This window comes from Magnolia sinica, chromosome 4 (assembly GCF_029962835.1).
Source record: "Magnolia sinica isolate HGM2019 chromosome 4, MsV1, whole genome shotgun sequence".
NCBI lineage: Eukaryota > Viridiplantae > Streptophyta > Magnoliopsida > Magnoliales > Magnoliaceae > Magnolia > Magnolia sinica.
In genome coordinates, this window is record NC_080576.1 from 96,028,489 (window position 1) to 96,045,142 (window position 16,654).

The window sequence follows — 16,654 nt, forward strand, 5'->3', positions numbered from 1 at the left end:
CCTGAGCTGGGTCCTAGTCAGGTCAGTCGAGTTCGACTATCTACAATCAAATGGGCTGCATGGTTTATTTAATGAATGTTTAAGTGGACGGGTTAGTACAAAGGCTAATGGGTCTCTAGGGTCGGGCTTGGGCAATAGATCTTTGCCCATTTAGTGAAAGGGTCGGGCTTGGGCAAGAAATCTTTGCCTGTTTAGTGTTTACTGAACGAGGGTTTGGGGCAGGGGTAGGGGTTGAGGTTGGGCTGACCTCAATAGATCCAAACCAAACCTTGCACCGCTGGTAATCTCAGCAGCAAGAAACACAGCCCACCTAAGCCAGAAAACACTTCAATCAAAAATCAAATAAACAGAAAAAGAACCTAATACAAAAGATTGATAAAAATGATGCCAAATAAAAGTCCTAAGAACTGCTGGCTTTTATCACAAAATAGGAGGTAGGCCTCCCTCCCTGCTGTCAATCAACAACCAAAAATAGTTTAGCATTACATTTCATAGTAAAAACTTTTTATTTGGATGGAGAGCAGGATCACCATCATCTTGTCTAAATCAAGACTCTCATCAAATGAAAAGATCAAAACAAAAAAGAAACATTGAAGCAGGTCGCAAATCCTCCATGCCTTACTTGCACGATGCCATGTGACAGATCAAGTCAACAACCCGGGTGCTGCAAAACCACAAACATAAAACTAGATTTAGAAGCAAGATCGATCAGGAATGTTCATCAGACAGTTCCCTTGGTACATGTCCTATTATTATCCTAAACAACGAGCCAACCTACTAATCAGGCAGGCAGGCAGAATGTACATTGACTTGTATACATATATTCTTTTGAATGTAGTGACTGTCAACCTCATAAATGGACAAGAGCACAGTATGAAGTATGAACAACAGCCCAAATCTCATAGAAAACAACAGGGCCACACAAATCAACTGCAATATTATTCCTGCCAATGGAAACAGCAAAAGCAGCAGAGGAATATGGCAAAATTACCTGTAGCCCCACTCGTTGTCATACCAAGACACAAGCTTAACGAAGTTTTCATTGAGAGCAATTCCAGCCTTGGCATCAAAGATGCTTGACCTGCAGTGGTGTACACAAGTCAAATTTAAATAAAATTACAAAAACAAATATAAAAGCACACACTCCAGCATGTATTTACTTTTACCAGCTTTTTGAACTACCGTAAAAACACCCAGACACACATCATAGACTTTCCCTTATTCCAACTGTTAGAGGCTAGAACATAAATGCACTTTCTAGGCCATGGCCCAAATACCGCAATTGATTAGATGATACTACAATCAGACCAATCAACTTTTGCCTGGTAACAAAGACAGACCATTGGCTAAATTATGTTCACCATTTTGCTCACACACAGTTACAAGGGTCATCCAATCAGCCCCCGGGTCGTGGCAGATCAACTTGGTACTACATAGTGCAGATGCACATGATAACTAGCAACATGTAATGTAAGGTGGTGATAAGAGACAAGTGGATAGTTGATCCCACCACTTCGGTCACAAACATGATGAAGATAGTGCATCGATCATCAATATCCAAATGTAAATCACCGAAAATAGATGTTGCTACTGCACTACTCATGTGGAGCCACGTATATAGCATACTAATTGTGAAGTGTAACAAATGGGGGAAAAAAATCATTTCTTTTCAAAAGCGTTGGTGGTAGTGCCTGTTGAAGCTCTTTTCTTTTGTACTTTTGTTTTCTTCTAAGAAAGATTTTTCTTCATTGATAATTTTTTTTTTAATAATAATAATAATAATTAATAGAGGGTCCCATTGACAGAAAAATAGTCTCTTATCTAATAATTGACAAATTAATCTTTCACAAAATTAATAATTTTAACAAATCAAAATAATAAATCTACTAGAAAAAGTCTTTGATTCATAATTTTTTTTTTTTATAAAAAAAAAACTATGATAGAATAGATCAAACATTTCAAGATTGATGCAAGACAATTAACCATTTGCTTTAAAAGCTCGAAGTGATAGAGCATGGCGAATTAATCCCTTCATCTCATAGCCCAGGCCCCACATCCATAGGTTAGGTCATCGGCCGAACCCTTCTCATGGGCCCCAAATCACATGGGTTCCACCTCACACGGGCCGCCCACCTCGAGTGTGTGGGGTCACAAACATGATGAAGACAGTGCATCAATCATCAATATGCAAATGCAAATGACCAAAAATAGATGTTGCTACTGCACCACTCGTGTGGAGCCACATACATAGCATACTAATAGTAAAGTATAACAATTGGGGGAAAAAAATCATTTCTTTTCAGAAGTGTTGGTGCCTTGGTGGTAGTGCCTTCTGAAGCTCTTTTCTTTTGTCCCTTTGTTTTCTTTTAACAAAGATTTTTCTTCATTGATAATATATATATATATATATATATATATATATATATATATATATATATATATATATATATATATATATATTATATAAAAATAATAATATATACATAGCATACTAATAGTAAAGTATAACAATTGGGGGAAAAAATCATTTCTTTTCAGAAGTGTTGGTGCCTTGGTGGTAGTGCCTTCTGAAGCTCTTTTCTTTTGTACTTTTGTTTTCTTTTAACAAAGATTTTTCTTCATTGATAATATATATATATATATATATATATATATATATATATATATATATATATATATATATATATATATAAAATAATAATAGAGGGTATTTCCCATTGACAGAAAAATAGTCTCTTATCTAATAATTGACAAATCGATCCTTCACAAAATTAATAATTTTGACAAATTAAATAATAAATCTAGCGGAAAAAAGTCCTTGATTCATATAATAATATATATATATATATATAAATAGAATAGATCAAACATTTCAAGATTACAGGGTGGTTGATGCAAGACAATTAACCACTTGCTCTAAAAGCTCGAAGTGATAGAGCATGGTGACTTAATCTCTTCATGTCATAGCCCAGGCCCCACATCCATAGGTTAGGTCCTCGGCCAAACCCTCCTCATGGGCTGAGGACCTAACACAGGCCCACCTCACATGGGTTCCACCTCACACAGGCCGCCCACCCCGAGTGTGTCCCTGCATCCCACAGGAGACCCCACTCGAGCCCGTGTCAAAATACCCATGCATTAATCACCCCTACTGAGTATCGAACACAAGACCTCCTGTTTTGATACCAATTTGATGCAGGACAATTAACCACTTGCTCTAAAAGCCCGTGTCAAAATGCAAATGCATTAATCATCACCAGTAAGGAGTATGGAACACGAGACCTCCCGCTCTGATACCAATTTGATGCAGGACAATTAACCACTTGCTTTAAAAGCTCGAACTGATAGAGCATGGCAAATTAATCAATTTATCTCATAGCCCAGGCCCCACATCCAAGGATTAGGTCATCGGCCGAACCCTCCACATAGACCCTAAATCACATGGGTTCCGCCTCACACGGGCCGCCCACCCTCAGTGTGTCCCCACATCCAACAGGGGACCCCACACAAGCCTAATGTGAAAATGCCCTTGCATTAGTGGCCATATGCATATCAATGTTTGTATACTATGCTTTTTGAGAAATGGGGAGTTTAGTATTTGGATATATTAAAGGAAATTATATCCAAGATTATATATAGATGAATGAAGGGCATCCCAATCTTCATTCAGAATGTGCCCCTTGATCACACCACTTCCTAAAGAGGTAAATCAAGTAGGTATATCCCCCCATGACGTAAGAAGGTGAGATCAATCTCAAGCCACTTCCACCTAAAAGAGTCAACACAACAGGGCACCAATTTCCATCACCTGAATGTAAGTCAATCAGTTCCATTAACTCTCACTACTGACAGTGAGCATCATCAAGTTGGGCCACTCCAGTTTCCTTGATGGAAAGTGAGCATTGATAAAATTCACCAGGGGAATTTCCATCACCTGAATGTAAGTCAATCAGTTCCATTAACTCTCACTACTGACAGTGAGCATCATCAAGTTGGGCCACTCCAGTTTCCTTGATGGAAAGTGAGCATTGATAAAATTCACCAGGGGGATCAGATCAAGCAGGTCTTGCTTCCCATCATCATCACCTTCTGATAAAATTCATTAACAGAATCTCTATTAAAATTTACAAATGCTTACACCAGAACAAAATGGTGGTTCAAAAAATTGGCCCCACCTATCATTACCCTTGACCGGAAATAGATAAGAACCACCTATGCATTAGAAAACAAAAAATTATGTAGGTGTATTCTCCAAGATCATCTCTCTTTCCTGAATCGATGACATTTTATCCAACTGATATGAAATACACTTAATTTTAAAAAAGCAAGCCTTAGGAGACAACATGGACATTTCTGGAAATTAAATTGGAACAAAAAAAAAAAAAAACAGACAAGACAATTCTAGAAGCAAAAAAAAAGGTATCACAGTAATTCTCAAGAAGGGTAAAGAAAACAAAGGTAACAAGTAAATATGAATCTTTCTTTACCTGTTGTCACCAACAAAGTCAGTGGAAACCACATCATCTTCAGTGTAACCCAATATCCCTTTCAGCTTTCCCTCTGACTCTCCCCTGAATTTCATGACATAAACAAATAAAATAATCAAATGACTACAACCAAGAGCAGAATTATCAGATCACCAGACGAGAGAGAACAGCACTCTAAGCATAATTCTAAAAGAAAATTTTGTATAAAAATTATAAAAGCATCCTCCACATCCAACATGCACCCTCTGGCACTTTGCATATCAAGTGCAGCGCATCATCATCAAATCATCCCAGCCTTTTGAGATTGGTTTTAATTTTCCTGTTGGTTTGTAAATTGAAATCGAAAATGGATGGTGCTTCATTACTAGGCGGAGTTAAATAGCTGGTGCAATGGATCTCTTAATATACCAATTTTGTGGCATTCATGTCTTTTAGATACTTCAAAGTGCTTTAAGAGGAAAAATCCTATGATTTAAGAAGTCAGCTAACCATCTTCATTAAAGATAATAAAGAAGTAAATTTGCCCTTACTTGATTGCAGCTTTGATCTCATCATAGGTAGCCTTCTTCTCAAGCCTCACGGTGAGATCCACCACTGAGACATCTACAGTTGGAACACGGAAAGACATTCCAGTCAGCTTTCCATTCAATGCCGGTAACACTTTTCCAACCGCCTTTAAACATACAAGAAAAGAAAATGAATCAGAAAATGCACAAAACCAGTATATCATTAACAAAACAATTTCCACAGAGTCTAACTACGCAATCCTGACATGGATCAACCCAGGCGGGCCCTCACACCTCCCTAGTAGGTGAGGCAGGCCACACTTTAGCGACAGATCAATCAAGCATAGGTGGATGCAAATTCTAGAGAGAAACCAAATCAACAGACCATTGTATACCCAAGAAGGTCTTAGGAAGTCTTCATTATGAATAGGCTACAACAGCAAAGTTTCATGGTTTTGAGGTATTCAATAAAGGTAACGGTGCGATTTAATAGCCACTGCCATTACGGTTATGATACGGGCTGTTACAGCCATTATGGGCCATTTTTTTCTGTAACAACTGTTACAGCCCCGTAACATGTAACGGTGGGGAAACATTACACAACTATTTTTGAATACCCTGTTTCGAGTATCAGAAGAAACCAAGTCAACTTGCCTGTTTCAGTCTTGAACAAGATTAGTCAGTTTCTTCTTGATTCAGTCTGTTTCATTTTTGGTTCAGCCGAGTTTAGGCTTTTGACAACTCCGAGCCAGAACCAAAACCCAGTCTGCTTATGTTGACCCCATCTATCTCACGAAACTAGTAGTAGAACCAATACTGGGATTTACAACCATTACTTTCAATATGCTCACAATCAACAAACGTTCGCATTACGCTACACATAAGACATAAAAATCGAAAATGAAGATGTTTGATCAAATACATCCCGACATATTACAATAAGATACACCAGGACATTAGCTGTTGGATTTGGGCCTTTTTCAATTACACAAACATTTATTTGATAGGGCTACCCTCGGACGGGGGATGCCCAAGAAAACTTCAGATTGAATATTTAACCATTGATTATACAAAGGTAATCGTGACCGTTCATGTTCAAAGCAAAAGAGCCAAATTATCAAATGGTTGAAGTAATCCAGTCGAGAGCTTTTATTTGTCAGCTTTCCACCACGAAGCAAGACTTGTCACATCAATGGTTTTTATCATTGGAAGATGATCCAGATTCAAAGTCTAAGGTCCCGATGTATCATATTGCAATACATCAAGATGTCTTTAATCAAACCTCTCTAGAGACAACAAATCAACAGATGGCAGTATAGCACCCTAGAAGAAAGGGGAAAAAAATTAACAGCAGAACAATTAATCATTAGATTACAGTATCTAGCATGAGTAGAATGTGTAAGCATGTGCTTCACCATGCATTTGAAAAATATTCATCATAATGCAATGATGAAATTATATGATGTGATACCTTGGCAGCTCCAGTACTGCTAGGAATAATGTTAAACCCAGCAGCTCTTCCACCCCTCCAGTCCTTCATTGATGGTCCATCAACAGTTTTCTGTGTCGCTGAATAACAAGCATACAAATTAGCAACACTCTTAACCTCAAGATTGTAGCAGGAAATATGAGAGAGAGAGAGAGAGAGAGAGAGAGAGAGAGAACAAGTATAGATGAACAAGAAACTGTGAAGACAAGATCCACACCAGTAATGGAATGGACGGTGGTCATCAAACCCTCAACGATACCAAATTTATCATTGATCACCTGCCAGATAACCAAGGGGAAAAAACACTTATCAGTACTGTCACTTCAAAAACTACACTGAAATTACATGCCAAAATTTTGTTTAGAGAAAAGACCTTTGCCAGGGGAGCTAAACAGTTGGTAGTGCAGCTGGCATTGGAAACAATGTCAATGTTCGATTTATACTCCTGCTCATTCACACCCATGACGAACATGGGGGCATCCTTGCTTGGAGCTGAAATGATGACCTTCTTAGCACCACCCTATTCATATAAAAGTTTATATAATCAAATATCTAACCACCAAAAAGAAAACATATATATATATATATATATATATATATATATATATATATATATATATATATGTATGTATGTATGTATGTATGTATGTATGTATAATGGCAAACAAGGACAATGAATTGACATAAATTCCAGATTTTGTTCAGTATCAGTAACAAGTGCTGAGCTCAAATCAATCATATACATCTGAGGATCGAACCAATTGTTTCTCCTCTTAATAAATATCTATTTGGGAACAGCTTTCAAAGATTTTGCTTGTTAAATGTTTTGGTGACTGCCTGGTATCAACCCTCCTTTACCATGGCTTAGTACCTATGTGTTGCTAGCAGGCAGACTTTTCTCCTATAAAAAATCAGCAACGTAAAAAATATATATATATTTGATAAGAACCAATCAATATAGTAAGTAAGATGTGCTCCTTTCCGATAATCAACCGATTTTGAAGCTTTCAAAGAACAAATAGATTTAATCAAACAAGCAACAATAATCATTAGCACTTAATAATCTCAACCACATAAAAATGGCTATAATCAAATAAGTCCTGATCCCTAAAAAGAAATTAACCAATATCAACAACAAATTCTACATGCTATACTTTTGCTGTATAAAGTTAGAATTTTGGATCAACACGTATAGTCATATACAACAAATAAGGAATTAAAGAGATTATAGAAAACCTTGAGATGGGCGGCAGCCTTGTCCTTGTCGGTGAACACACCAGTCGACTCCACAACATACTCAGCACCAGTCTCACCCCATGGGATCTCTTCAGGGTTCCTAAAGATTTCCACAGAATCAAGCAAATTTTAGTGACATGAGATTTCAATTCTAGGCAAGAACATGTAAAATGAAGAAACTACAGAGATATAAGCCACCATCAGATCAACTCACCTGACACCAAAGACTGTGACTGGTTTGTCGCCAAAGAGAAGGGTCTTAGAATCCTTCACCTTGAGCTCATGGTGTTTCCATTGTCCATGGACACTATCATACTTAAACATGTATGTCTGCCCACCATATAAGAAATGTATCAATAAATACTACAGATACCCAAGGTTTACACCAGCATATTAAGGGCAATATTATACTGTTATAACCAAAATACAAGATGCAGGCATGAAATAACATAGAAAAAAAAATAAAAAATGCAAAGGACAGATAAGATTCAAAACCAAAAGCCATCCATAATCCATCTCTACCTACCAACATAGCTAACAATTTTGTCATCCAATAGATGGAGAAGATTCAAACTGAAACCCATCAATAAGCCATCTCCACCTACCAACATAACTAACGATCTGGATCATCCAATAGATAGGAAACATCTAGAACCCAAACCAATCGGATTTACTCATCCGTTGATGAGCAGCTGTGTGGCTCTCCTTCAGACCAATTCATGGTGGGGCATATCATTTACATGGTACTGATTTTTTAAGTGTGTGGTTTGTTGGTGGGACCAATGGTACAATATCAAAGGTTGTGGTGCCATTGCCTATAGGTGATCAGTTCTCATACTCGGTAACGCGAAGGCTTGAGTGGGGTGGGCTGTGGGATGCAAGGGTACACTCGGTGTGGAAGGCCCACGGAACCCATGGATTTGGGGGCCGTGTGAGGTGAGTGGCTCGTGTGAGGTGGAACCCATAGATTTGGGGCCCATGAGGGGGTGGAACCAATGGATTTGGGGCCCACGAGAAGGGTTCGGCCGAGGACCTAACCCATGGATTGAGGGCCTGGGCTATGAGATAAAGGGATTAATTTGTCATGCTCTATTAGTTTGAGCTTTTAGAGCAAGTGGTTAATTGTCTAGCATCACTCAAAAAGCAAGATCATCATCATCATCTAAGCCTTATTTCAACTAACTAGGGTTGGCTACAAGAACCCTTTTCTGCCAATGCACTCTATCAAGGGCCATAACTTTAGTTAGACCTACGTTTTCAACTATTTTCTTACTAACTCCACCCACATCCTTTCAGGCCTTACCCTTGCACTTTTAAAGCCTTCAACTTGTACCAACTCACCAAGGTGTGCAAAAAAAAAAAAAAAAATTTATGCAACAGCCATTACATAATGGTAGTAGTGAACATCGTTATGCGTTATGGGGCCATAACAAAAAATGGCCCATAACAATAAATTACAAGCCTATTTCTTTTTCTAAAGGCCATAGCGGCTGGTCAAGTCCCATATTGTAACAGTAGCAGGGGTGGTCGTTAATGGCCACAGGTACCATTATTGACAAACATGCAACTCACTCCTCACCAGCACAATCCTTCGTCTCTGTCATAGTTTTCAATATTGGTATCATATCGGCCAATACAATTTTATCATATCCGTATCGGCCTAATACAGTGTGCGATACAAGACTGAATCAGCCTAGCCTTAAAAAAAGTGTGATATCAGCATCAATATGGACCGATATGCACACAAAGGCCCAATTATGATTGTTTTTTCAAAACTTTGCTCATATTTCTCTTCGTTTTTTCATTTAAACCATGAAGAGCTTGGAAAGTCACTTTCAGCTAGATTTAGACCAATTTTGGCATCAAAATAAATAACTTGACTGGAATTCGACGAATCAAAACGAAGGGTAGAACTTCACTTTCTTTTTTATGATATACACATATATATGTTATATTTCAATGTAATGGCAATGTAACGGGCCCTAATTCACCAAATCATGCTTGATTTGTGTTTAATTAGGGCCCATTGACTTTCAACAAGTCAAACCAACAAACAATATTCTTATTAAAGAATGGTATGATATACCATTATATGATATGTCCGAAATACGAAAAAACAATAACGATAATAATAATAATAATAGATTCTTGAATATTCCATTTTTCTCTTCTTGTTTTTTCCTGATATTTCGTTAAAGGGCCGTTTGGCATCTCTACTAATAAAGGCTTATTTGCTTATTCTAAAAAAAAAATAAGCTCTTATTTTGATTTCATTTTCTTTTTGTTATATTTCAATGTAATGGCAATGTAATGGGCCCTAATTCACCAAATCAAACTTGATTAGTGTTCAATTTGGGCCCATTTACTTTCATAACAAGTCAAACCATTATATGCCATGTCCGAAATATGAAAAAACAATAATGATAATAACAATAGATTCTTAAATATTCCATATTTTCTCCTTTTTTTTTCCTGATATTTCGTTAAAGGGTTGTTCAACATCTCTACTTCTTAAAAAATAAGCTCTTATTTTGAAATAGAATGTTTGGCAAAGCTCTTATTTTTAAAAACTAGCGAAAAAGCTCTTAAAAAATAAGTGACCATCACTTTTTTTTTAAGAAGTGATTTAACTTCAGTGGTTAGACATTTTTGGTCAATTTTGGGGCTAGTTTGTCCTTAAATTTTTTAGGTACTTCCATCTTGCCCTCTTCTCTTCTCTTTACAATCTTTCTAAGGTAGACCCACATGATGAATAACCCATATTAAAGGTGGGACCCCACATGATGAATGGTCCACATCAATGTGAGACCACAGATTCACAGAATGCACAGTCACATCAAAGGTGGACCCGACCTAATGGATAGTCCACATTAGAGGTGGGACCCACATGATGGTTGGTGGACATTAATGGTGGGACCACATGATGGAAGGTTGACATCAAAGTGGGCCCACATGATGAACGATCCATATTGAAGGTTGGGCCCCACATGATGAATGGTCCACATCAAGGCGGGCCCACATAATACATGGTTCATATCAAAGGTTGGTCCACATGATGGATGGCCCACATTAAAATGTGGCCCCGCATGATGGACTATCCATCACGTGAGCCCCACATGATGGACAATCCGCAGCAAAAGGTGGGACCCACATGATAGATGGTGGACATCAAAGGTGGGCCAGCATGATGAATGGTTCACATCAAAGGTGGACCCCACATGATAAATGGCCCACGTCAAAGTGTGGCCTAACATGATGGACTATCCACATCAAGTGGCCCCCACCTAATGGATGGTCCACATCAAAGGTGGCCCCCACCTAATGGATGGTCCACATCAAAGGTGGGCCCACATGATGGATGGTAGACATTAAAGGTGGGCCCACATGATGGATGGTTGACATCAAAGGTGGGCCCACATTATGAACAGCCCATATTGAAGGTGGGGCCCTACATAATGAATGGTCCACATCAAGGTGGGCTCGCATACTAAATAGTGGGCCTCACATGATGGATACCCCACATCAAAGTGTGGCTCCTCATGATGGACAATCCACATCAAGTGGGCCCCACCTAATGGATGGTCCACATCCAAGGTCTCGCATGAAGGATGGCACATATCCAATGTGACCCACCTCATGGATGATCCATATAAGGTGTGCCACATACGATGGATGGACATCAAATGTGGGGCCCACACAATGGACACATCAAATGTGAACTCCATATGATGGGTAGTGGACATTGAAGGGCCCACATAAAGGAAAATTAGTGTTGAAGGTGAGCCCCACATGATGGATGACCTACATCAATGTGGGCTTCACATAATGGACAGTCCATGTCAAAGGTCAACCCCTAATGATGGATGACCTACACCAAGGTGGGCTCCACATAATGGACAGTCCATGTCAAAGATCAACCCCTAATGATGAATGGTCCATATCCAAGACGAGCCTCGCATGATGGACAACCTACATTGAAGGTTTGGCCCACACGATGGACAGCCCACATTAAAGGTGGGCTCCAAATGATGGACTATCCACATCCAATGTCTGACATAATGGATGTTTGTAGCTATCCATTCTTTTGCCATTTAGGCACAGCCCATCTATGGTGAGATCCACCAAAACAACTGTCTGGATTGCTTTTATAAAGGAACAATTGTAATTTTTTTTTTAAATGACATCAACTAAATTTTATATATAACAAAAAAGCCCTTATTTGAGCATTTTACCAAATGTGCTTATTACAAACATTTCAGCTTTTTTCGATTTCAAAAGTGATTTTACCAAACAAGTTTTATTTAAAACAAGAGGTAGAACAAAAAGAGCTGATTAGAATAGCTCTTATTTGAAAAGCTCTTATTGAATTAGAGTAGAGATGCCAATAACCCTAATTCTTTGGCTTTGAAAAACGAAAAATCAACCACATAGGCCAATTTGGTCTGATACGGGCTGATACCAATACGTGACGCATGTATTGTATCATTTTTTAGCTGAGCAAATACGTGCCTCGATATCGATATTTGGAACCATGGTCTTTGTTACACGTGACCAAACCATCTAAGTCTACTTTCCCTCATCTTATTTATCTATTGGTGCTACTACTCATAAATTCCCTCAAATGCATTCATTGCTAATTCTATCCTTTCTTGTCTTGCCACTCATCCATCTCAACATCCTCATTTTAATTGGATGGGCCGTTACGGGGCCGTAAAGGCCGTTACGTAAAGGTAACGGTGGCAACCGTTACACGTTACGGGGTCGTAATGGCCGTAATAGCCGTTATGGAAAAAAATGACTCGCAATTGCCGTTAACGGCACGTTACATTCCCCATAAAGGCCATAACAACCCCGTAATTGTCTGTTATGGAGAATATACATGTTTTTCATACGTTTTAATCAACATCACGAGGCAGATACATGTTTTCAGGATTATTCCGTAACAACGGTTACGAGGACCGTAACAGCCGTTACGACTCGGATCGTAAAGGTAACGGTGGCGGCTGTTACAGAACACCTTGGTGGCAAGACAAAGAAAGAATAGAGTTCAACGTATTCCAAAATTGTTACATACCAACCATTACGTAAAATTAACAATGGTAAGCATTACATGTTACAGGGACGTAACGGCCATTATGGATAAATTGGACCGTAACAATCCCTTTAAAAGAAGAAAAAAAAAAGTCACAACAAGCCATTACAACCCATATCATAAGGGGTCGTTTGGCAGCATGAAAACGGTGGTAATCGATGGTAATAGGTGACAAATACGAAAACACAAGGGCGTTTGGGTAAAACGTACAACGGTGGTAAACGAATTCCCATTACCACCATTCATATGTTTTGTTTTCCCTACATAGAGGCGTGATTTTGATTCTTATTACCTTAGATTACCATGGATCATATCAGCGTGAAAATCACAATGAGTTTAACTTCAACAATTGGTGGGCCACAACATGATATTTAAGTAAAATCCACCCTAATCACCAAGTGTGTTACCCCATTTTAGCCCTATGGCCTAAAAATCAACTCGATCCATGATTCAAGTGGGCAATGCAATGGGAAATGGTTGGAAGATGGACACCCACCCTTGATTTTTTTCCAGGGCCTACCGTGATGATTAGGGCATGTTTGATTTTTCAAATACAATGTAAATACATGGTAAATGAGTAATGATTACTCTTTATATCTGTTTGAAAATTCATGTGTATTTCTGCTTGGAAAACTGGTCCAAATGGACTGGTTTAAAATTTGTCGGTCCTATTGTGATATATATGATGTATCTGTGTCGTCCATCGATTCTAGCATAACATTTTGAGGCATGAGCCAAAAAATGAGGCCGATCCAACACTCAAGTGACCCACACCAAAGGAAACAGTGGCCCCAAAAATTTTTTAAAGGTACATATTTGATTTCCTAAATCCTGTGGTGTGGCTCACTTGAGCTTTGGATCTTCCTCATCTTTTTGGATGATGCCCTAATTTCAGTTGGGATAATGGATAGATGGTGTGGATAAGCCACATATATCACTGTGGGCCCCACGTATATTTCACAGCATCATCGGTTTTTGTGCCAAAAAAGTTAGCATCAATCAAGCATTGGTACTACTGCTGTTATTACTCGGGGAAATCATTATTACCCATTTCCCATGTATTTACCATTGGTTTGGAAATTCAAACAGGCCCTTATATAAAATCCACTCCAACCATTAGATGCAAAGCTAGAATGTAGGCCTCAGGACCAAAAATCAAGCCCAGCCTTTATTCAAGTGGGTCACAGGAAAGGAAACAATTTAGAGGGTGAATGTTACTATTTCCCTTCATATAACTCACCTAAATCATGGACCGAGCTGATTTTTTAGGCCCTAGGCTATAATGGGGTGACGCACCTGCTAATCAAGGTGGATTTCACTTAAACATTACGATGAAGCTAACCGATTGTTGAAGTCAAACCACCTGTGATTTTCATGTTGGTGTACTCCATGATAATTTATGGTTAATGAACCAAATTCGGGCATCTGCATAGGGAAAGCAAAACGTGTAAAGCGGTGATAATAAGAATCCATTTACCACCACCATACATCTACTTAAATGCCCTTGCTTTTTTACTTTTATCACCTATTACCACCGATTACCACTATTTTCATACTACCAAATGACTCTTAAGGGATCGTTTGGGTTTCTGTAAATGGTTTAAGTGGTAAATGATTTATAGGTGAAAATCATTTACAGCTTGTCATGTTTAGCTTTAAGCTATAAATGATTTACAAGTAAATGATTGCATGTGTTTGGATAACTAAATTATTTAAGTCTCATAAATGGAGAGCAAGTTTTTCCATTTATAGCCATTAGGCTGTAAATGAAATCAGAACTTTTTGCTGTAAATCAAAAGGGGCTGAAAGTTGTAAATGATTTACAATCTGTAAATCATTTATAGCCATATTCAGCATCCAAACACAGACTGTAAATCATTTACAGGCATTTTTCGGCATCCAAACACAGACGGTAAATCATTTACAATTAACCCCATTTATAGGCATCCAAACAACCCTAACACCAATAAGTAATAAGACAAGGAATGTAGACTCAAAAGGATCCAGAGATAAAAGAAAATAGCATGAAGGTATTGTGTATATAGCACAATCCTATGTGCAAGCTATGAACTGATGCCCAGTGTATATAAACTATTACTGTCCACGATCAAAATCTTATGTCTAGTAATGCAGGACGATACAATCAATGGGCAATTACAATCAAAACATACACAGCAAGTAGTCCAAATGGTGACCTTCTCAGGGGAAGTCAGCAAAAGATATATGGGCAATACTCCACAAGAAATGAACATCAAACAAAAACTATGATTATTTGATTGAAGCAATTTTGGATCCTACTACCCATCCAGGAGGGCACCATGGACCAACGGTTTGGATCAAAGATCATCAGTATGGATCCAAGTTATTGTGGTTTGCATCAAAGATCAACTGTGCAGATCCAAGTTCTTGTGCTCCGAACAGACGGTAAAGACGGCCCATAGATGAGATTCAGTGCAAAACAAATCTAACAGCGTTGCTTATCAGATCATGAGATCTAACGGTGGAAAATCGTTAGTATTTCCGAGACATCATAGCCCATCTATAATACAAAAAACATCCATACGGATGTTAGATCATAAGATCCATAGATGGACAGATGGATTGATACAAGAAAGACAAAATCATTGGCGTATGCATGTATGATCTACTTCCGCACCCATGAATGCATGTATGTACCATGTAATCAGTGGTGATGAAGGGATCGTTCACAGCTACAAGCTCAACATCATCCCTCTGCAGAGCGACTCTCGCTACCAACCGTCCAATCCTTCCGAATCCTGATTATATTTTCAAAAGAGCCATTAAAAAATAAATAAATCCTTTCCACCTAAAATAAATCCAAACCGTCAAAAATCCAGATCGTGAAAGCTAGATCGAAGCGATACCGTTGATTCCGATCTTGACCTTCCCGCCAGAACCTGCAGAAGAAGAAAAGATCAGAGAGATAGAGAGAGATCAGAAAAGACGGAAGAGAAACAAGAAGAAAGATGATTTTACCCATGTTGGATGGAGAAACAAAGAATGATACTGAAAAGCAGAAAAGGTAATGAAAGGAAAAAACAATAGGAAATAGAGAGAAACAGAGAGTGTGAGGAGGGAAGGAGAGGTTTCAGGGCTATTTAGAAGGAGGGGCGAAGGGCGCGGTTTTGAGCGTGCGTGGCCAAGTCAGCGGGATAAACGGCATGGCTCATTTGTTTCCCGTGACGTGGCATCTCGTGATCGATAATGATGTATGAAGTGATGGATGGAAAGGTAACTCCTGGAAATGTTGATATGCGGCGGCTCGTTTGATTTTCCAGTGTACCAGTAAATGCCATGGAAACGAGTAATAATTATTTCCTCATGCATTTACAACATTTTCAACCATGCCTGATTTACCAACTACTTTTTTGACATGAGAATGGAGAACATTTCAAAATATCCGTGGGTCGTACTGTGATGCATTTCCCTTACCCGGTGTTCATCTAGAATGCCAGATGATTTATAGTATGAGAAAAAAAGAGGCATTTTCAAAACTGAAGTGGACCAAGCCATTCGAAAAAGGATATCAAATACTCACCGTTTAAAACTTTGTGGGCCACATTTTCTTTTGGTGTGGGCTACTTGAGTATTGGATCTGCTTTATTTTTTGTCTTATGGTTCAAAATATTGTAGTAAAATCGATGGACGGAACGGATATATCATATACATTATCGTACGGTTCAAAAATTAAAATTATCTCTTTTAAACATGTTTCAAAGGCACAAATTCCTATGAATTTTCAAACACTTTGAAACATAATAATTACTTATTTAAATACACTGGCTTCCAAAAATCAAACAAGCCCTTAAATGCCACTGCTGAG

General features: G+C 38.4%; 1 protein-coding gene across 1 annotated transcript; it reads right to left on the bottom strand.

Annotated features, from left to right (window-relative positions):
- Positions 1-394: 394 nt before the first annotated feature.
- LOC131243427 (glyceraldehyde-3-phosphate dehydrogenase, cytosolic-like) lies at positions 395-15,954 on the bottom strand. The gene is made up of 12 exons (XM_058242787.1): positions 15,808-15,954; positions 15,696-15,728; positions 15,487-15,587; positions 7,933-8,048; positions 7,719-7,818; positions 6,856-7,002; positions 6,700-6,760; positions 6,465-6,562; positions 5,018-5,160; positions 4,488-4,571; positions 992-1,081; positions 395-664 (listed from the first exon to the last, which is right to left on the bottom strand). Exons 1-12 carry the CDS (start codon positions 15,809-15,811, stop codon positions 619-621), a joined length of 1,023 nt encoding a protein of 340 aa, XP_058098770.1. The 5' UTR covers positions 15,812-15,954; the 3' UTR covers positions 395-618.
- Positions 15,955-16,654: the final 700 nt, after the last annotated feature.